General features: G+C 37.1%; 3 protein-coding genes and 1 pseudogene across 4 annotated transcripts in view; all 4 read left to right on the top strand.

Moving 5' to 3' along the window:
* The first annotated feature begins 5,549 nt into the window (after positions 1-5,549).
* LOC113682165 (uncharacterized) overlaps positions 5,550-22,161 on the top strand; it is a 57,201-nt gene continuing 40,589 nt past the window's right edge. The window contains exons 1-3 of one of the 2 annotated variants that reach the window (XM_089207914.1): positions 5,550-5,870; positions 5,973-6,308; positions 7,613-8,705. In XM_089207914.1, the coding sequence (XP_089064040.1) occupies positions 5,768-5,870; positions 5,973-6,308; positions 7,613-8,319 (1,146 nt within the window). In that variant the 5' untranslated portion in view covers positions 5,550-5,767 and the 3' untranslated portion in view covers positions 8,320-8,705. Of the gene's footprint in view, positions 5,871-5,972; positions 6,309-7,612; positions 8,706-22,161 lie in introns of those variants that run through there. The other variant, XM_089207915.1, reaches the window with a different exon arrangement.
* Positions 11,950-15,866, top strand: LOC149044842 (uncharacterized). Its single transcript, XM_089207918.1, has 3 exons — positions 11,950-12,967; positions 13,842-14,126; positions 14,403-15,866. Exons 1-3 carry the CDS (start codon positions 12,865-12,867, stop codon positions 15,032-15,034), a joined length of 1,020 nt encoding a protein of 339 aa, XP_089064044.1. The 5' UTR covers positions 11,950-12,864; the 3' UTR covers positions 15,035-15,866.
* On the top strand, positions 15,947-17,903 carry LOC149044841 (uncharacterized; annotated as a pseudogene).
* The window catches only part of LOC149044840 (uncharacterized), a 2,527-nt gene continuing 2,520 nt past the window's right edge, over positions 22,155-22,161 (top strand). Inside the window, exon 1 of the mRNA XM_089207919.1 lies at positions 22,155-22,161. This exon is cut by the window's right edge and continues 400 nt beyond it. The gene's annotated coding sequence lies outside the window, so the exon portion shown is untranslated.

The raw sequence follows: 22,161 nt of genomic DNA, 5'->3' as shown, positions 1-22,161 counted from the left end.
TAATATTTCCCTACAGCCTCCAAATGCTTTCTTTAGTAAGTCAACCATTTTATTAAATGGATAAACTTTTAAGATCTTGTAGGCTTTTTTACTTTCTTTGAAATAATCTAACTGATAGCCAAGAAATAACAATAGGAAGTTTAAGAAACGGAAACGGCGACGCCGTGAACAAAGTCGATTAATCCTTTCAAGATGTTGTTTTGCAGAGGACGTATAGAAATTTACAAAGATTTATAACGCACGTACACAGCCATTTCTGCCCATGAAACCTTTTGTTGAGTGGCGTTTTCGTTGCCGTTGCCGTCGTGGTTTCCTTAAGCTCCCAAATGGTTAAGCAATGAAGCCTGTTAACAGTTTGTGCTCATTTCTGGAAGGTTCATTTTATTTTCGAATATTATAAATAAATAAGCTTTCAAGATCATGTAGTCCTTTTTTCAATTTCCTTGAGATAATCTAACCAATGGTTAACAAATAACAATGGCTCAGCGATGACATCTGGCAACAGTTTGTGCTAATTTTGTTTTCCTATGGAATAGGTGTTGTACTGAACAAGAAATTAATTGAAAGATGTATATAAATGACCTTCGTGCGAAAACTGGATCATCGCCTTTTAGCGTTTCACTGAATCTCACGCTTATCGATAAGAAAACTCTTGTAGTATGTCAAAATGGCACTGTGTATTTCCTCATGCTGCTCTGGGAATCACCCGGTTCAAAATCACAAAATGAAAGAGTTTCGATCATCTATTAAGTATCACTCTGCAAAGGTGGAAGTTCAGTGACATCAGCAAGTTCCCTGAGAAAATACTCTGTAATAATATAACCATAGATAAATACTTGCGAGTTGGAAATCCTTTCCGTTTTATTCAAACGGCTTCCTTTGTCCGTTGATGAAGTCGAAAATCGAAGTTAATAAATTATGAGGAGTAATTCGTTTAGAAATTTATTTAGACTTCAATATGTGAAGGTAAGTGTTGACATAAACGATTTTTTAATTAAGTGAGCTGACTATGTTTTGTATAGCCAGCGATGAACTTAATTTCACGTCTTTTTAACGTTATTTGTTTAACGAGCCAAGTCAAAGGTTAAAATTGCATGACAACCTGCTCCTAATTGAATTAAAGATTTCTAAATATGACCGCTGGAATCTCACTTTTATGAGAATAACGAAGAAAATGTTTCGTTTATGGAACAAGGGACTTTTACTTTAGTCAAGAGGGGAATTCGTTTCAAAAAAATGTCTTAATCGATATCTAAACTTTTAAAGAATGCCAATAGCATTTTTAAATTATAAGTGGATGAGTTTTGATCTGTAATTCCCCCAATTAAGAAGGTTTAACTTTACCTAGTGAATTTAGCGTTTACCTGCTGCGGTGTTTTCCTACGGGTGGGTAATTTTTTTTGTTTCGTGTTAAGACTTATTTAATTGAGTGCCCCAGATATGTCAAATTTTGGATCGCGGAGATTTTAGACTTCTAATGGCAGTTCTCATGATTGAGTTGTACATTTTATTTCACCCAATAACGATAGCTTTGTCGAATTTTCATTCATGAGAGGGTCAATTAGTTAATGAATAAACAATAGCTTTCATTTGGCGAGCAGATATTCATGGATACTTGTCCGTAGACATTGCCTGTTTACAGATACGAAAAGTATTTCGAGAGCGAAGCTTAAGGAAAACTGCAAGTTTCGAGAAACGGATAATGTCTAAGGACTAATATGGTAGCATATTTTTGCGCCAAATCAAGGCTATTGTGTTTTTTATCCTTAAATTATTTTTGCAACGCAATAAACAAAAATTTCACTATTGCTTGCTAATTTGGGGACCCAAAAAATTACATGCCACTGTCTTAGATGTCGCACCTACCACGTAGTAAACGTGCGAAAAATTTAAACCGGAAGTGAAATTGCTTTTGCACGGTGCCCGCGTAACTTGTGCGTGTGTGTGTGTGGTGGGCGTCGCTTAATACCAAGTTAACAGGTATTTGATCTATTTCATTGAAATTCAAAAAAATTTATCTAATGGAGGTTGAACTGGAAATAATTACAAATTGTAGATAATAACCCAGATGCGCCAACGTTTGATACAAAGCTGGGTGCCAGGGCAAAAATTTATTGCATAGGTTTTTAAGCACTTTTGTTAATAGACTAAGCTACCATTCAAGGTATTCATCTTCATTACAATAAAATTGAAAAATTCCACTTTACGAGTTTATGATGGCCACCGTGACGCTCCTTACAATTGTCGTTTTTTTTTTTTGACAGTATAAGTTATCTACAAAAACACTCATGCGAAAGTTTTACGAAGCCGACATTTTCTCCGTTTCTCCGATAGTTTACTTTGTTTCGTTTCGTTAACGTTGTATTCTGTTAAGTCGCCTCGTCCAATTACGTCAACTCCATAAATGATCTCCTAGTTACGATGAATTCTTGAAATATTCTACTCCGTCTCTTTAGATCAATTGAGAGAGTCTCAATGGGATGACGGATTTTACGGCTAATGGTTAACATTTTGGCCAAGTTATCGCTCTCGAAATACTTTTCGTATCTGTAAACAGGCAATGTCTACGGACAAGTATCCATGAATATCTGCTCGCCAAATGAAAGCTATTGTTTATTCATTAACTAATTGACCCTCTCATGAATGAAAATTCGACAAAGCTATCGTTATTGGGTGAAATAAAATGTACAACTCAATCATGAGAACTGCCATTAGAAGTCTAAAATCCCCGCGATCCAAACTTTGACATATCTGGAGCACTCAGTTAAATAAGTCTTAACACGAAACAAAAAAAATTACCCACCCGTAGCACAAAACCGCAGCAGGTAAACGCTAAATTCACTTGGTACAGTTAAACCTTCTTAATTAAGGGACTTACAGATCAAGGTTCATCCACTTATAATTTAAAAATGCTATTGGCATTCTTTAAAAGTTTAGATATCGATTTAGACATTTTTTTGGAAACGAATTCCCCTCTTGAGTTAAATTGAAAGTCCCTTGTTCCATAAACGAAACATTTCCTTCGTTATTCTCATTAGGAGCAGGTTGTCATGCAATTTCAACCTTTGACTTGGCTCGTTAAACAAATAACGTTAAAAAGACGTGAAATTAAGTTCATCGCTGGCTATACAAAACATAGTCAGCTCACTTAATTAAAAAATCGTTTATGTCAACACTTACCTTCACATATTGAAGTCTAAATAAATTTCTAAACGAATTACTCCTCATAATTTATTAACTTCGATTTTCGACTTCATCAACGGACAAAGGAAGCCGTTTGAATAAAACGGAAAGGATTTCCAACTCGCAAGTATTTATCTATGGTTATATTATTACAGAGTATTTTCTCAGGGAACTTGCTGATGTCACTGAACTTCCACCTTTGCAGAGTGATACTTAATAGATGATCGAAACTCTTTCATTTTGTGATTTTGAACCGGGTGATTCCCAGAGCAGCATGAGGAAATACACAGTGCCATTTTGACATATTACAAGAGTTTTCTTATCGATAAGCGTGAGATTCAGTGAAACGCTAAAAGGCGATGATCCAGTTTTCGCACGAAGGTCATTTATATACATCTTTCAATTAATTTCTTGTTCAGTACAACACCTATTCCATAGGATAACAAAATTAGCACAAACTGTTGCCAGATGTCATCGCTGAGCCATTGTTATTTGTTAACCATTGGTTAGATTATCTCAAGGAAATTGAAAAAAAGGACTACATGATCTTGAAAGCTTATTTATTTATAATATCCGAAAATAAAACGAACCTTCCAGAAATGAGCACAAACTGTTAACAGGCTTCATTGCTTAACCATTGGGGAGCTTAAGGAAACCACGACGGCAACGGCAACGAAAACACCACCCAACAAAAGGTTTCATGGGCAGAAATGGCTGTGCACGTGCGTTATAAATCTTTGTAAATTTTTATACGTCCTCCGCAAAACAACAACTTGAAAGGATTAATCGACGTTGTCCACGGCGTCGCCGTTTCCGTTTCTTAAACTTCCTATTGTTATTTCTTGGCTATCAGTTAGATTAATTTAAAGAAAGTAAAAAACCCTACAAGATCTTGAAAGTTTATTCATTTAATAAAATGGTTGACTTACTAAAGAAAGCATTTGGAGGCTGTGAGGAAATATTAAAAATATTTTGAAAGCTATAGGCCTAATTAATTTTCAATCCAATAAAGTCAGAATGATAGAATAAAGATCAGTGGGGGGTCTCAATGAGGTTAACCGTTTGGCATAAAACAGCAAAAAAAAAAAGCCGTTCGGTGTAAAAAATTGACAAATTGTAACCGTTAATCATAAAAAAACTAATGATTAACTGTAAAAAAAATTCTGGTGAACACAATGCAATGACATTAGCCTTTAGCAAGATATTTTTCTTGCCATTAACCGTAACTTGGCCAAAATGTTAACCATAAGCCATAAAAGCTGTCATCCCATTGAGACTCTCTCAATAGATCTAAGGAGGTCGTCGTAATTCAGGAGGTCATTTTCGGAGTCGTAGTAATTAGACAGCGTGACTTAACGCAAAACAATGAAACGAAACTAAATTACAATATCGGAGAAAATGTCGGCTACTTAAAACTTTGTCAAAAAGGATTTTGTAGATAACTTATGTTGTCTACAAGCAATTTTAAAAAGTGGCAAGGTGGCCATCATAGGGTCGTAGAGTGGAATTTTTCAGTTTTTATAGTAATCAAAATAAATACCTTGAATGGTAGCTTGGTCTAGTATCTAAAGTGCCTAAATCTATGCAATATTATTTTTCCCTGGCACTCAGCTTTGTACCGAACGTTGGCGATAAGAGTTTAACAGAGACAATCTTTACATTTGAGGCATCTAGGTTATTATTTACAGTTTGTAATTATTTCCAGTTCATGCAATGAAATTTTTTTTCAGCTCAACCTCCATTAGATAGATATTTTAAGGATATATCAGAATCTATGAAATAGACCGAGTACCTGTTAACTTAAAAAAATTGAAATATTTCTCGGACTTCTCAGGGAACAGGTTCTGAATGGGGTGATGGCTTTTACGTCTAAGGGTCAAAATTTGGTGCGTCTTATCGATATCGCTTGATTTCTTTCTGTTACTGTTTGTAAAGGATTTTTTTACTAGCAACGGTTAAAATTTGTCAATTCTTAACGCATAACGACTAATTAACCTTATTTGGCCGTTTTAGGGCTAACAGTTAACCCCAATGAAAACCTCAGCAACTTTAGAAGAAACAAACCTTACACGTAAATGCAAATACACTTCTTTGCAAGACCCAGAAATAGAACAAAAAGCAAAAATGAAAATGTGACAGTAGGATCCTGGTAAGAAACACAACAATATGTTTATGTGAAACAGCTTTGACACTCCTATCGTGAAATTTTTTTTCTTGTTTCTCTTATTTTATATTTTTTCTACAAGAGCAAAGAGCTTAGAGAAGTTACATCAAAATTGTAATTGACCGAGGTAATGAATTAAACATGAGCAAATGTTTAAAATATGAGGTGTTAAAAGCCCTTTTAAGGGCGGAGCCATAACTTGGACATTAGAAAAATTCTCCCAATATCTAAAATATTAGTTAAGTGCACTCTGTGTAGCGAGATAATTATTACTCCGCCATGTGACTGGACCATCCATTCAACCGGCAAAAGTCTACCAAAAATTTTTGCCCATAAAAAGATTGTTACTTGTTAACTATTCCATTCGTTTTCGTCAACTTGCGAAGACTACGCCTTTCCTGAATTAGCTTCACGGCTGAGATGGACGCAATACTTGTAAAGACTTTGCTCTTCTTGCTAATTTTCGGACTGGTAGAGTTCATCGTGGTGGAAGGGGGCCCATACCAGATGGAAAACAAAAACGGTGAAATACAAGATTCTGTTAATTTTTCAAAGACTGCAAGAACTTCTTTATTACAAATGTAGGAAGGACCTTTCTAGAATAACATTTTCTTTACATTTTTAGGTACGATGGACGGCCGGTTTCTCATTGGGAACAACTTAAAAAGGGCACACGATGAGCCAGGATTTCGTAAAAGTGTCCAAAAAGATTGCCAGAACACTTATAGCAAAGAGTTCTTTCCTAAAAGAACACCGCCAGTGGGTTTACGTCAGAACCTAGGAGGAATAGTCCTCATTTGCCAACAGAAAAGCAGAAACGAATTCAAAGAGGGCAAAGAAACCTACTACACAACGCTTTTCGACCAAGGTTTGGGAATTCCAGTATATTCAGCCTACAGACTCAAATCAGAAAACACAGATTATCAAAAGAGATGTCGCCCAAAATGGCAAGAAAATAAAGGTATACCGAAAAATAATTAATAAACACCAATTGAGGAGGGAGGGCTCCATTCAACTGCCGGCCCGTGTATCACGATTGGGTTTCTTCAGCTTGCGCCCCACAGGGTAAATAAAGGAAGCATTGAGAGGCAATAATTTATTTTATCTACTATACGAAACAAACTAATCGATACCAAACAGAGTGAAACGAAGCGAAGCAACGCAAAGCGGTTAAAAGATGATTGTGACCAAAACGTGCCACTATTACACTATGGATTCAAAAGGCGCGGAATTATAAAGTCACCAATTACTCTCTGCGGTGCCTGGTGATGAGCATGGTTATGTTGATGTCTCAGCGTTAATCTAAAAAGTTTTACCTATTATCATTACTCACACTCTAGCTACTATCATTACTTCCTTATGTTCTATGTCATTTTATGGACTCTTACTCTACTCATGCTAATCTGGCTATCTGTGAATGTATATGTATGCCTATTAATTTCATTTTGATCCATTTTGGTACATTTGATTGTAAGTAACAAAAACTGCTTTACTAAATTCTGGTTGTATATTTATCTAATTTGTCAAATTTAAACCATGGAGATAAAATGATGGTGATGACTAATGAAACTTAACTGACCAAGCCAAAATATGCAAAATAAGACCTAAAATGTGAAAAAAAAAAAGAAACCAATAGAACAAGGCTAATTAACAAAAGCTACAAGAACGTGAAAACGAAACCAAACAAAAAACGAAAAACACGAGCAAACACAAAGACGTAGCTAAGACGTGGTCCTAGGTTTTAATCTCATATGGTTTTTTCCATACTGAAAACTAGTTTCCCCACGGGACGCTCAGGCAATCTTGTCTTATTCAGTCACATAGAAAAACCGCATGCACAGTGAGTACAGGTGATAATTTCATCGCTACACGAGAAAATTTGCCCTGGATTATTAGAAAGCTAAAAATCGTCAATTAATCAAGCCTTAAATAATCTTGAATTGTGGATCTTGCATTTTGATGAAAATAGCATGATGGTGATGATGATGATGATGATGATGATGATGATGGCAGGTTATTGATTTGAAACAAATCCCACAATTAACTTACGAAAACTGAACGCAACTAGAATATAGCGGAAATTTAATTCCTGTGATTTGCTGAACTTCATCAAAAGTGAACAATTTTCATAAAGTTGAGTTCAACCGACTAAGGAAGCTTCACTGATGAAACAAAGAAGTTTTCATTCTGAATTTATTCAACTTCATTTAATATTATGGTAAACAGAGGACATTAAATCAACTGCCGTTTTTTCGCTTTTTAAAGGTATCAGGAACCAAGTCGGAGAACACACATACCCACAGGCACCTTGGCAAAGAGGCCACCTGGCCCCAGCGCACACTTTATCAAGTGACAAAGGGGCCTTTCGTTCTACTTTTAGATACACGAACGCCGTGCCCCAGCGTCCATCTTTTAATGCTGGTGAATGGTCCAAGTTTGAGAGAAGAATACGAAAGTATGCAGAAGTGTGCACTCACAGTTACAATGGAGAGCTCTATCTTTTAAGTGGCACCGCATTTGTTTCTGTTGATGCTGAGGTAAAGATAGATGAAAATGGAAACGTTGAAGGAGTAAGCAAAGGCGATGAAATAGAAACGCTGCCTGGAGAAGATAATCACCATGAAATACATGTTCCCAAGTCACTGTGGACTGCCGGATGCTGTCTCTCAAGTTATTCTAAATATACATTAGAAAGTTTTGCAGTGATCGGCAACAATGTCAACGAACCAGGTGTAATGCATACGCAACAAACTTCTGTTGCAATCCTCCAAAAGATTCTTGAGCAAGACTCTTTCACAGCTGAAAAAGTAAATTTGTTTCCTAAAAATCCAGCATGTTCCTCGGAATTATATAACTTGAAAAAGCTACCCGAGTATGTCAAAGGAGATCCAAATGAAGAAGAAGAAGAAGTAGAAGAAGAAGAAGAAGAAGGAGGAGAAGACAAAGATGCAGTGGAAAAGAGAAAGGGTTGATCATACTGAGATGTGACGCAATCCTCGACCAACTGAGCAAATTTGTCACTTATTAACGACTCTTATAAACGACTGGCTGGCGTACCACAAAACATGAAGAAAAATACAGGAAACAACATGCTGCTTTGTAACCTCTAGGATTAGTTGAGACTAGTTTAGCTACAAGAACCTACGACTTGTGGCGAGAGGGTCTAGTTACGAGACATTTGTAATTTTAATACGGTTTCTTTAGTGTGCTATGCAGTCTCAAGAAAAACCTTTTTCTTTTATTTTTGAGGTTATCACTGTTATCTTTTAATTTAGCAAAAGTTTCCAGAATTTCAATAATTATTCTCTATTTCAAGATATAAAAGACTGAAAGTGTGTGAGAAATATAATAAATGCCATAGAAAATTCAGTGACATTTAGAGACCATCATATATCGCCAGGGGTAGGGTCGTTCGAGGAGTTTTGGGAGGATCAGATGATTTTTAGAGGGAATGAAGGGTAGAAAGAAAGAGGGAGAGAGGAGGGAGATTAAAGAAAAATAGACGGATCAATATCAGTATCTGGGAAACTGCCCACCTACCCTTCCCCTAACTCAACAACAGTCAATTGATAACAAGTTAGGGTTAATGTTGGGTTAGCGGAGGGGGTAGGTGGGCAGTTGCTCAGATGCTGATACTGATCGACTACCAATTAACTACCACTGATCGGGCAGAGCAGTATGAGGGATGAGGCAAGGCTATAACTAATTACTGGTCCTTTAGCCAGAAGTATTGACCTCAGCTATACTGCCATTTCACAAAAATTCCTCAATATCCTTAACAGCAAACAGGAGAACTTGACCTTCCTTTCTTTTTTTTGTGAGGAAACTTGTTCTTTAGAATGGAAGGGCTCGCCAGAAAGTTTATGGTATACTCAATGTTTTTTTATTTTGGAACGCCATATCTCGATTTTGGAGCAAAATTGTTCGGTCAAATTCGATGAGTAAATCCTCGTAAACCAATGACAATTCATTTCCACTCGAACAAAAATATTTTAAAAGATGGCCGCCGCGTTGGCCAGTGTACTCGATTTTCGAAGCCGAAGTTTCACATCGTTGGAGTGTTAACGTACATTTATAATTAAAAATGGAGAGAAACACTTTTAAAGAATACTCAATTCTCAGTCTCAGCTCTCAATGTTTGCGAAGACACACGAAGGAATGTTTGTTCGCCACAATAAAAATTGAGGGAAAAACCTGCCTTTCCCTTTATTATTGACTCTTAGAATCTTTACCGAACAAAAACGAGAGGAAGAACCTCGACCTTCTCCCAGACCGACATTTCAGTGCATCGAATGTCGAATGTCAAGAACTTAACGACGGATCCAGAAACCTCATGTGCACTATTACCGAAGTGTAACGTTTAACGACAAAAAACCCTGAGATTGCGCTGTACGCCATACGGACTGGAAATCATCTTCCACAGAGACATGTAGGTTTTGCTATGATAACAACCCAAAACGATAACCAACTAATTTCAATACACAACAAAAGTTTCATTGAATATCCCTTGACTCAAAAGCACTCTAGCTCGCACCTCCTAACCGTTGTTTATTTCTGGTAGATGTTGCATATCATTGTGTAAAATCGCGTAAATTACACGCTAAAGATTCAATGTGGCTCTGAACACATCGAACTTCTCTGGGATTGCCCTTTTAATTGCAATTTCCCCAGAACGCGTTCTATACAAGGTTACCCACTGCGATTTTAACAAATTGTTAGTTGTCCTTAAATAGAAATTATATAGGGCCATTTTTATTACTGTGGTGCTTTATTTGCTCTCAATTCTGATCTCCTCCTGTAAACTTCGAAATTCTTAATAGAATACTTCAGAGACAAACTTAATTTTTCTTCATCAATTGCGAAAATCAACTCCAATCATGACAACTCCACTCCCATCTTTGTTGAGAGAAAATTAGAATTTCTTGGTTCCAGGCTTAAGACAAGAAGGGTAACACTTTTGAATACTGGTTTTCATCTTTATTTCGAGTATGATGCGCTTGCTAAGGTTATCACCCAACATCCAGAGAAGTAAGAAACTCTAAAGTAAGTGAGGGATATTTCTGTATTGGTATAAGCTAAAAAAAAGCGCACCCTTCAATATATTTTCCTATCTTATAATATTTTGAAGCCCTAAAAGTGAGTAATTTAAAATCACTTCAAGACAGAAGGATCAGTCTTAAACCAGATAGCCCCGTGTAGAAGCTCGTTTGTAGTAGCATAGCAGATGCTCAATACAATTAAGAGTGATTGTCAGTAAAAATCAAAGAAATCGTGGCCACGGTCAAAAGATCGATTTCGCTCATACTTTGTCAGTTTGAAGGCCTAGGTAAGTAACTGAAGGATATGAGGTTAGTTTTTTTAAATATTCCATATAACGGCAGAAAACCACGAAAAACGGTCACCCTACCGGAAGCTCGGATTTCACCTAGCGGAAACTCGAAATTTTACACTTTTCAGCTTCTCGCTACACAGACGTTTACATAGCTGTGAATCTCTCTTAAGTATAATTGAATACATTGATTCTTCCTTAGTCAAACCATGGGAATTATTTTTATCTCTGCTTATTTGTGAGCGAACTGAGACCCGATTAAGAAGACACACTTTTCTCATTTACGCGAAGGTGTAAAATAATCCAAACTCAGCGAAGAAAAAAGCTGACCGGTAGTTCTTCAAATCCTCTGATATTATAACCAAAGACAGTTCAGTCATTAATTTTTAGGTCTACGGTTTTAAATCTTTAGGATCTAGTAGCACTTTTGCATGAACGTCGATCAAAATTCGATAAAATTCCAATTGAGCGCCTTTGAAATCTACAACTCTACATAACAATGCACTATCGAATAAATTAACTCCTCGGCCAAAGTTTGTACATAATGAGGGTTTTACTTTCTTAGCGGTTTGAACCTTTTAAAAATATATATTGATGTTAAATATTGTCTACACAGGTAAAACAAACTATGAAACACCAAAATTACCACGAGCTGAAATTAAATCTCACAGGCTCGCTCCCTAATCTGTGTCACGCACGAGTGACTTAGCTACAATTAGTACAGTAACAAACAGATATTTACATCTGTTAATTTACAATAAGTCTTATTTTAAAATATGTTACTCAACGATGTGCCAGGTTCCCCAGTTAACTTGCTGAAGTAAAAATAAAAGAAAATATCATAATAGCAATTCAAACTGAAACGATAAGAATTGATTTTATTAAGAATGAGAAGCTTTATACCGTCGATAGCCAATCAGAAGTACCTGTTCTCACGAAAATTGCATCGTTCTTTAAATAAATAAATCCAATTATCTTTATCTGTGAAACATTGCATCTAAAACCAGAGTTTACTGTCGGGGAACTTCATAGAACAGCGATGTCTTGCTCGTTCTTGAATATTGTTGGTGGGATTTGCGGCGCAGACGAACGCACAAGTTCTTCAACTTCCGTCACGCCTCTCACGCGGTGTAACAGGGATATCAAAATTCACAAAAAGTCGTTGAAATTTTCCGGAATTGAAATGGAGGTAGAATTGATTTTGGCGAGATGTGGATGTTTTCAAAAGCCGGCGAATTTATCGGATATGACTATCTGTCCGGTTCATCGTGCCAAGTTAGGTTTAGGTTGGCGAAGGACGGGTAATCTTTGCACCATCCCGGAAGTTGTTTCTGGTCACTGCAAGGAGCTGAGGAAGGCACCCGCACTGGAAAAAGGAATAAATTTATTCCAATCCATGAAGATATTTGATTATTTGACGTCCATCACCCCACCCAGATATATCAAAGAGGAAGCTGCAATTCCTCCAACTAACTTATCAATTTTTCAATAGGTAACTAGATATATAACACTTTTCAAAAGACCACAAAAGAATTGTTTGGGTTTTTGAAACAAGGCAATCCAAACCCATCCAAAAAATATAAATTTTTTTTCTTAAACAACAGCTACAGAAAATTCGTCAGTTGAAGGCGAAATTTGGTAGTTATAATTTCAGTAAGCTTTGCTAGTGGATTTAGTGTTTACCTGCTTCTGTAAAGTTCTTTAAACGGGTACTTCATTAAAAATTAAGGTATCACTTGGTTTGAAAAGATCTCTTAGTTTTTTTTCTTCAATGAACCTTCCTTCCTTTTTTTAACTGTTTTTAAAGGAAAGAGTGGATCGTTTATCTTTCTAAACTGTTGTTCTTAAAAATTCGAAGCTCTTTAGGAGGTCTTTAAAGGGGTAATCAATGGTTAAGAACTGGTTTCAAGTCGCACCAAGGGAAAAAAAAAAGATTTTAATTTATGAGGAATAAAATTACTCAGTTGGCTTCACTCATGCAATACCAGTTATATTGAGACTTCTGCTGTGCTCAGTACCAGCTATATTGAGACTTCTGCTATTGGACTATCCCTTCAACCTGAAAACTTCCATAAGGAAGTTTACCCTATACAAGTTGTAAGCTGTACTTGTTACAACCAGGTGTTTATCATTCGTTTAACGCAGTAGATGAAGATTCCTATCCTCTTCTGCTGACTCTCATGCTAAGATGAAGGTATTTCATGCGAAGATTTTACATGTCCTGCTAACGTTTGGACTGATAGCGGCCAATGTCGTTAATGGTAGCCCCTTGCATAAGAAACTGAAAAAGGGTAAGATAAACAACTGTTCTTGTTTTAAAAACTGAAATTGTATAAAAAACCGCATGGCTGATTCATATAACAGGAACCGCAAGGCCCAGATTGAAGGGAGGCAAACCTTACCTTTATATCGTTGACTGGCTGTTTACGTCTTTTATCGCCGTTTTTGCGACCATTTCCGCCAGAAATCAAATTCTTGTATTAAAGAACTACACATTTTATCTTGTTACGAGATAAAAAGACTGTTTTAACAGTTATAAGGGTCTTCTGTTTCATGGAGAAGAACTTACTCTCTTCCGGGTCATCAAACCTAGCTTATAGTTAAAAATAAAGTCAGAAAAAATTTGAGTTTTCGGAGTGCTTTAATGAATCACGCTGTACATAAAACAAAGCTAATCTCTGGCAATTAATTATTGATTGAATTTCCTTAAATGTTCTTTGTGTAAAAAAAAATTTAGGAAAATAAATTAAAACGCTTGTTTGAAATTTTTTTTTTTCTTAAAAGTAATAGGTCAAGAAAAATATCTCAAATCTCTTCATCGGGCTCTTTAAATACCAACGTCTGTGTGATAGATGGGTTCTTCGCTAGATTGTTTTAATTTATTTGCATTAGATGCTCGTTTAAAATGTAACACGCTTATAAAACTTTTCAGCACAATATCATGGAATATCTCAAGACTGACTTGGATTTCCTCTGTATATAGACGAGCCTGCAGGCGAGTGCATATACCTAGAAAATTTACATGCAAGTGACAACTGGGATGATCTATGAAATACCACAACAAAGTTGTTAGATAACTTATTTTCTCACATAGCCATGACCAGAGTATCATGAGGGAAATTTCATTTTAAATGTTTTTTTTGCTGTTGTTGTTGTTTCCACCAGGTAAAAGGAAAGATATCTCAGGGAACCGAAAAACTGTTTACGGTGGCAGTGCGAACGAATGCTACAGAAAAAACTTTGCAGGAAATTTACCGCCAGTAGGTTTGCGAGATCCAATGAATTTCTTCATAAGATACATCTGTCAAAAAGATTACCAGGACGATGGAACCCACTATGGAACAATGTTCGACAGGCAATTTGGAATTCCAGTATACTCGGCTTACACTCTGACGGAAGATAAGGTAGACTTCAAAGAACGGACACGCCCAAAGTGGAGACAAACCCAAGGTATTTATTCAAGTTTCCGATAGTAAGCTGATTTTATTACAAAGGACTTTTTTACGTTTTTTTTTTTTTAAATGATGGTGTAGTTTGGTGCAGCTACTGTTTTTTGTACTTGTTGTAGATTGTCTTTTTCGGTCTCGTTTGTGTAGTTCTGGAATAGCTCTAGCGTAGTTTGATAGAGTTTGGTGCAGTTTGGTTTAGCAGGCGTCCACAACATCAATATTAATATTCTCAACAATAGCATTAGATCTGTTTGACATAGTTCATGTTCTTTTTAAGGTATTGCGGAACAAGGGAGCGACGAGATCTATCCCAGTCTACCATTTCATCGAGGGCACTTGGCACCCGCACATACTTTATCAGATACAGGCCATGATGGTGCCGGCTTCCGATCCACTTTCGTGTACACGAATGCAGTGCCACAGCGACCGGCTTTTAATAGCGGTCAGTGGTCTCAGTATGAGAGAATGATACGTGACTATGCTACGGATCACTGCACTAAGGATGATGGAACTTTATACCTCCTCACTGGAACTTCATTTGTTAATTGGGATCCAAATACAGATGGTAATGCCATCAATGATCCAAGTAGCGCACCTAAATTGGCTAATAGAGATCTTCCTCAAATTCCAGCTATAACAGTCCCGAGTTCTCTGTGGACGGCCGGCTGTTGTGTCAAAGGTGGTGTTGCCGTGGGGAGTTTTGCAGTGTTTGGAAACAACAGGGTAGATCCAAAGGAGACTTTTACTCAACAAGTCTCCATGGTTAAATTGCATGAGGTAATTGAAAAGGATACAGCGAGTGGCAAACCAACAAAGGTCGAATTGTTCCCAGCATTTCCGGGTTGCATGAATGATGCCAACAAAGTAACCCTCAAATTATCTCAGCCTAAGCGGAGAAGAGAAGATTAGAATATGCACAGCACGAAGTTAAATAAATAAAAAAAAATTATCCGCACTTGAATCATTATTATTATTTTGAAGCTATCACCTAATCACGTGCACGTTTTATCACATTAAGATCGCGGTAAGACAACCGGAGCTGTATCGCTAGTGATTGGCTGGTATAATCATTGGAAACAATAATTGTTCTTTTAAAGATGTTTTCACCCTTGAAAAGGGTGTTCTCGGAATCGGTTGCATAGTCGTCTTCCTTTTTCACCGATATATATCTTTTACAGTAATTAACAAATAGAGAAGCCTCGACTGTGCTTTGTTCTGTTATAAAGGTAGAGGCGTGTTCTATGAATGAACAACCGAAATCACAGCAATAAAAAGATTGCTCGGGATAACAACGCCGTTAAAATCTGCTACTGTGACTGATGTGGCCTTTCACTCAACGCATCGGAAAGGATATCTGAGCAAGCTATCAGTTTTTTACTTGAAGGGCAGCCGATCTAATTTCTGAGGCTTGTTTCAATGCGATAATCGGAGATCACTATGATGAGCTAGCTGCTATGGACTCCAACATGATTGCGGTCGCTCTGACATCGTCGTGATTAGTATGAATTTTAACAGTTACGCAAGTTTGGCTACACTTTTCAACACGAAACTATATATACTACACAGATATTGGTTCTGTTGGACTTTTATTACGGTAGGTAAGCGTGCAATTTAACTGAGAGTGAAAACCTTCAAAACTTGGACCTTCCAATTCGTTTTCTCTTAGAGCAATTTCGTCTCTGCTTACGTTGTAATAACGTCAATTACGTCGCTTGACATGATTACAAACCTTTGTTTGCTTCTTCTATTGCTGTTCGCCGTCTCCCTTGTTCCGAAATTTCACTTCAGTTAGCGAAAAAAAGCCACAGAGAAGTCTAGGAAATGGTCGGACATAGTAAAATCTGGCGGATGGCGTGACAGCTTTAGCTCTCTTGACCTAAGTGCTATACTCTGATAGAGCACGCTGTTTAAACCAATAATAGCGCGCGTTATATCCGAACTTTATCGTAGGTGCAACTTATGTAAAAGATGACATTGACGGAGGTGCAAGCGAAGTGATTTGTTACCTGAATGAAGGGGGTAAGTTTCTAAAGAAACTGCGGTGCTGCGTCGGTGGGAGAGTATTACAGGTAATCTAGTGTTAACAAATCAGTTGAAAACGTAAATTAGCCACCGTAAAGGATAAAAAAGCTGAAGTTTCAAGCGTTAGCCCTTTTTCAGAAGGCTGACGAAGGGCTAACGTTCAAAACGTCAGCTTTTTTACCCTTTACAGTGGCTAATTTACGTTTTCAACTAAGTTGTTAACACTAAATTACCTGTTACCTGAATGGATCGTTTAGGTCTCTCTCGTTTTCAACGTTATGAATGAAACTACAAGTTTTGCACCGCGCGTGAGTGCATTTGAAAGTTCCGGGTTGGTCATTAGTTTGTAATGAACATCTGACCAAAACGTTGCCTATGTTTTTGACACGTTCGAATGAAATAATTGGAGGTTGCCAAATGATAGTAACAGTCTTGGCGAAGTATCCGTTGGTGTTAAATCTATATGAAAGGTTCAGTGCGGCTCTGAAAGCATCGAACTGTTCTGGGATTGCCCTTCTCTATCATACGAGAGCGTCAAGTCTTTGCGGCTAAAGAAGGGTCAAGGCAAACGATGCATGTATATCTATTCCCTGATAATAACTCAAGTTGATATCCAATTTAGGTGGATTTGGGATGGTTTAATTTTCTGAATAGAACTAGCATTTGTTCATTTGAATTACAAATACTCTTTAGACCACGTACCTTCTAGATTAACAAACCCTTGAAACTTTGAACGCAGCTATAGGGCGATTGGTTTGGTGCCCAAATGAAAAATACCTAAAGAAGCACCCGTTAAGATATCACATGGTTTGAAACTGATTTTTAAAGGTCTCTTAGCTTGTTTCTTTAGTAAATCCGGTACTTTCCTTCCTTTCTCAAACTTTTTTTTAACGGAATTATTGGATCGTTTGTTTTTCCGAGAAACCCCCTCCCCCTTCCTCCTCCCTTCCGCGCCCTCCGTTAGTCTATTATCGCCGATGATCTGTGTAGATCTGACTTGTCTATTGCGAGGATGCCCCACGCATTTTAACGTTGAGAGGTGATAGCTGTATACGCTCAGTCTACTAGAATTAGAGGATATTAAATGTTCGTTCGTGAAACGTAAAACTGTAATTTTGATAAATCCAATGACATTGTTACCTTAAAGATGTAAGTGCAATGTTTACTCATGTTATTGCAACAAGCCGAACTTCGGTACGATAAAATGACATGTCAAACCTGACTCTTAAGGTTTACTAAGGCAAGGCAGCGACAACATTTACCAGATTCAACTGTATCAAAGAGATCACTAAGTCCCAGCAGAGACTTAATCGAGCCCTGTAAAGCGCTTATGCTCAATTTACAGGCACACAAACGCCGTTCCACAACTAGGAGCTTTTATTGGCGGTCAATGGTCCCAGTTTGAAACAAATTACGCTCAAAACGCCCATGTGCAGAACAACAGAATGCTATTTCTGTTTACTGGCAATTCTTTGATTCGTGTTTAGAACAACCCATTGCAAGTTATAGCTGTACTGCCTAACCAACTAGGTCTAGCCCAAAATTACCAATTCAATGTGCACCACTTGTTGTTGTGTGGTTCCAAATGGCCAAGCAGAGAGTTTTGCGGTGATTGGAAGAACAGCTGCAAAACATCCTCACAGCCGATGCTTCCCAAAGCGCCTTAAGCGGACCAGGTGTGAATCTATTTCCTGTACTTGCAAACTGCGTGAATACCAATGCCCCACAGCTTCCTCAAGCAGCAGCGGTTGGATAGAACCAAAAAAAAGTATTCATGATAAAAATGAAGTAACGTCACAAAGGCTACTGTTATCCATCAAACTGTTACCAGGCGTCATCGCTGGACCATTGTTATTTCCTAACTAATAGTTAGATTATCTCATAGAAATTGAAAGAAGGCTACCTGATCTTGAAAGTTTATTCATTATTAATATCCGAAAGTAAAATAAACCTCCCATAAATGAGCACAAACTGTTAACAGACCTCATTGCTGAGAGCTTAGGAAAACCACGACGGTAATGGCAACGGAAACGTCACTAAACAAAAAATATCATGAGCAGAACAGTGACAGTGCACATGCGTTATAAATCTTTGAAATTTGTTTACGTCCTCTGCAGAACAACAACGTGAAATGATTAAACTCTGCGTTGTCTGGAGAACGTGAAGGACGACGGCTTATTGTTTAATAGTTTTTCTTTAATTTGACGTTACGTTCCATATTCAGTTTCGAGATAGATTTGACAATGAGAAACAAAATAAATGGTTTTAGAGTATCGCCAGATTCTTAGCCAAAATATACCTTCATAGTTTAATCGACTTTTTCCACGGCGTCGCTGCTACCGTTTCTTAAACTCTCTTCTGTTATTTCTAAACTATCGGTTAGGTTATTTAAATGAAAGTTGACTTACTAAAGAAAGCATTAGGAGGCTGTAGGCTGCAAGATCTATGTATTATGATTTTTCCTGACACTCAGCTTTGCACCAAACATTAGCGATGAAAATTTAGCACAGACAACTCTTATATTTGAGGCACCTGCGTTATTATCTAGAATTTGAAATTATTTCCGATTCATACGTTGAAATTTTCAGAAAGAATCCTTTTAAGATATTAGATTCAATGAAATAGACCAAATACCTGTTAACTTAAAAAAATTGAAATATTTCTCGGACTTCACAGGGAAAGGCCGGGTTCTGAATGGGATGATGACTTTTACGGCTAAGGGTTAAAAATTTGGTACATTTTACCGTGTGATTGGACCGTCCATCCACGGGCAAAGTCTATCATAAAGTTTGCTCATAAGAAATTTTTTAACCATTCCATTCGTTTCTGTCAATTTGCAAAGACTTAGCCTTGCCTGACTTGACTTTACGGCCGGGAAGGATGCTATACTTGTAATGAGTTTGCTCTTCCTACTAAGATTTGAACCAGTAGTTTCCAATGTAGTGGAAAGGGGCCCACACCAGATGAAAAACAAAAATGATAAGATAAAAGATTTTCTTTATTTTTCAAGACTTCAAGAACTTCGAAAATAATATAAGTATAGTAAGGACCTTTCAAGAAAAACGTTTTCTTCACATCTTTAGGTACGAGGGACGGTTCATTTCTCACTGGGAACAGCTTAAAAGGGGCACACGATGTGCCAGGATTTCGTATGTCTCCCTTTTAAGGGGCATTGCAGTTGTTTATTTTAATGCTCTGGTCGAGATATATGGATGCAATTAAAAAGTTCAAATGGGGTAAGCAAAGGCGATAAACCAGAAACACGGCCTGGGCAAACTAATGACGAGAAAATATATGTTCCCGCGTCACTGTGGAATGCCGGATGCTGTGTAGATACCTCTTCTCCTTATTAAGAAATATAAAGTTTTGCAGTAATCGGCAAAAATGTCAACGAACGAGGTAAAATGAATACGCAACAAATTTCTGATAAAATCCTCCAAAACATTCTTTTGCAAGACTACTTCACAGCTGAAGAGAAAAACAAGGAAAAACTACCTGAGTATATAAAAGAAGATCAAAAGGAAGAAGAAGAAGAAGAAGAAGAAGAAGAAGAAGAAGAAGAAAAAGGAAGAAGAAAAAATTCAAAGACAACAAAAGGAAAAAACCGAAAGAGGAAGAGAAGAAGGAGAATAATGTGGAGTTAAAATGATCTTCCGCATCTGAAGAATTCGAACAAGAGAAAAGTGATTGTTTAACCATTACTGGATAATATTGGCCCTCAGTCGTTGTTTATGCTACCACGACCTCGGCCAATATTCCCCAGTACGGCCCTCACATCCGGTCAGTAAGAAGTTAATATTAACCATACCTGGTGTAAATAATTGTTTCGGTATAATAGTTCAAGTAATTTGATAAGAAAAAAAGTTTCCATTTTATCCTTTTTCTTTGCTAACAATTTGTCGCGCGTCAAAGGAAAGATGCATGAAGTCTGGCCTTTAGATCACATAATAGATCTGCAGAGTGTGCGTGACGAATTGAAATAAGTAAAAGTTTCCCCTGTTTGGCGAGAAAACGTTTAATCACAGGCTTTCAATGTTTGCCAAGAAAGCCAGCTATAGTTGCATTTACCCGTAAAAGTTTAGCACCCCTGCTATACTCATTTGCGTGGGTTGATCATACAGAGATGTGACGCAATCCTCGACCAACTGAGCTACTTAATTTTTCACTAAGAAACGACTCTGGCTGAGGTAATACAAAATATAAAGAAAAAGGCTGGAAACAACGTGCTGCTCTGTAACCTCTAAGACTAAATGAGACTAGTAGAGACAAGAGCCCTCGACTTGTGGCGAGAGGGCCTGGGTACGAGACATTTGTAGTTATAATGCAGTTTCTCTGATGTACCATGCAGGCCCAAGACAATTCTTCTTCTTTTATTGTTGTGGTTTTCCCTATTATCTTTTAATCAAGCGTTAATTTCCAGGATTTCGATAATTAAACTTAAAATATAGAAGATTGAAAGTGTACGAGAGCCTTATAGGGAATCAAGTAACTTTTATTGTTTCAAAATCAAAATTCTCCCCCTCCCCCTTAACCTTTTTTGAAAATTGATTGTAGGCTCTAATTGATTACCGGTCCTTAAGCCAGTAGTAATGGCCTCAAGTAAACTGTCATTTCACAAAAAATTCTTCAAAATTTTAACCGCAAACAGGTGAACGTGACCCATGGGTCTCGGGTTAGCCTTTGTCTTGAAATCTGTTTTCGTGAAGGCTTGTTTCCTTCTTTTCTAAGAAAACTTTTTCTTTAGGATGGAAGGACCCGTCAGAAAGCTTACGGTTTACTAAATGTTTTTCCTTTTTATGATATTGACGCTACACGATTCTAACTACTGCTCTGAGCATGCCATGTTTACAGATATCGTATATCATTGTGTAAAATCACGTACGTTACACGCAAAAGGTTCAATGCAGCTCTTAACAAATCGAACTCTTCTGGGATTACCCTATACAATGGTACCCGCTGCAATTTTAATGGGGTATCAGCTAATGTAAGTTACCCTATCTCACTCTCCTGTCCTAAACGATTCTAAGATAATTTTAAATTTTTAAACTGGGCTTATCCCCTCGCACAATGTCTGCGTTATCAGTGTGGGAGTACAGTGTCTTTATAGCAAGATGAGAGAGTTGTCTTATCGGTTATATGTAAAATGTGACAATTTATCAATTGAATTAATAAAGTAAATTGGTCGCCGTAGAGAGTTTAAAAGCTGAGGTTAAGAGCTCTTAGACGTTAGTCTTTCGTCCATCGCTTCGACGAATCCAAAGGGCTTACGCTCGAAAGGTCAGCTTTTAAACTCTTTGCGGTGGCTTATGTACGTTATCAACTCAGTTGATAATATTAAATTACTCTGTTATACTCTCCCACCCACGCAGTAGCCCTCTTTGTTCATATGTGGAATGTGGTTGTACACTTAAATGCATTAATATCTCTTGTTTCCGAATGAAGTGATTTGACGTCCAATACCACGCCTAGATATACCAAAGAGGAAGCTAAAATTACTTTAACTAACTTATCAATTTGCAATAGGTAACCAGATAACGCTCTTCAAAGGACTACGAAAGAATTTTTTAGGTTTTTGATACAAGCCAATCCAAAATCTTCTAAAAGAAAAAATTCCATTTTCTAAAAATAAAACCGCTACAAAAAAAATTCGTTACTTGTAGGCGAAGTTTGATGGTTATAATTCAGTAAGTTTTCCAAGAAGTGAATTTTGTGTTTACTTACTTCATTAACGTGCTTTAACGGGTACTTCATTTAAAATTTCAGACCCGTAGTTTAAATTCTATTCAGTCGTCATGATAGAGTTATCAACAGATTTTGTTCTCCCGGCGCCTTCCTAGGTTTTTCAAACTGACTTTTTAGGGAAAATTGAATCGTTCGTTTTTATGAAATAAATTTGTTGGTCAAAGTGCATTGTCCACTCATTAGGCTCGAAACAATGTTTAAAGTCTGAAATATTCAAAATACTTACAAAAAAAAAAGCTTTTAAATATCTTGAACATTTTCAAAAACTTTAA

This window comes from Pocillopora damicornis, chromosome 5 (assembly GCF_964200805.1).
Source record: "Pocillopora damicornis chromosome 5, jaPocDami1.2, whole genome shotgun sequence".
In the NCBI taxonomy this organism is placed as follows: Eukaryota; Metazoa; Cnidaria; class Anthozoa; order Scleractinia; family Pocilloporidae; genus Pocillopora; species Pocillopora damicornis.
This window is presented reverse-complemented; position numbering and strand designations above follow the sequence as displayed.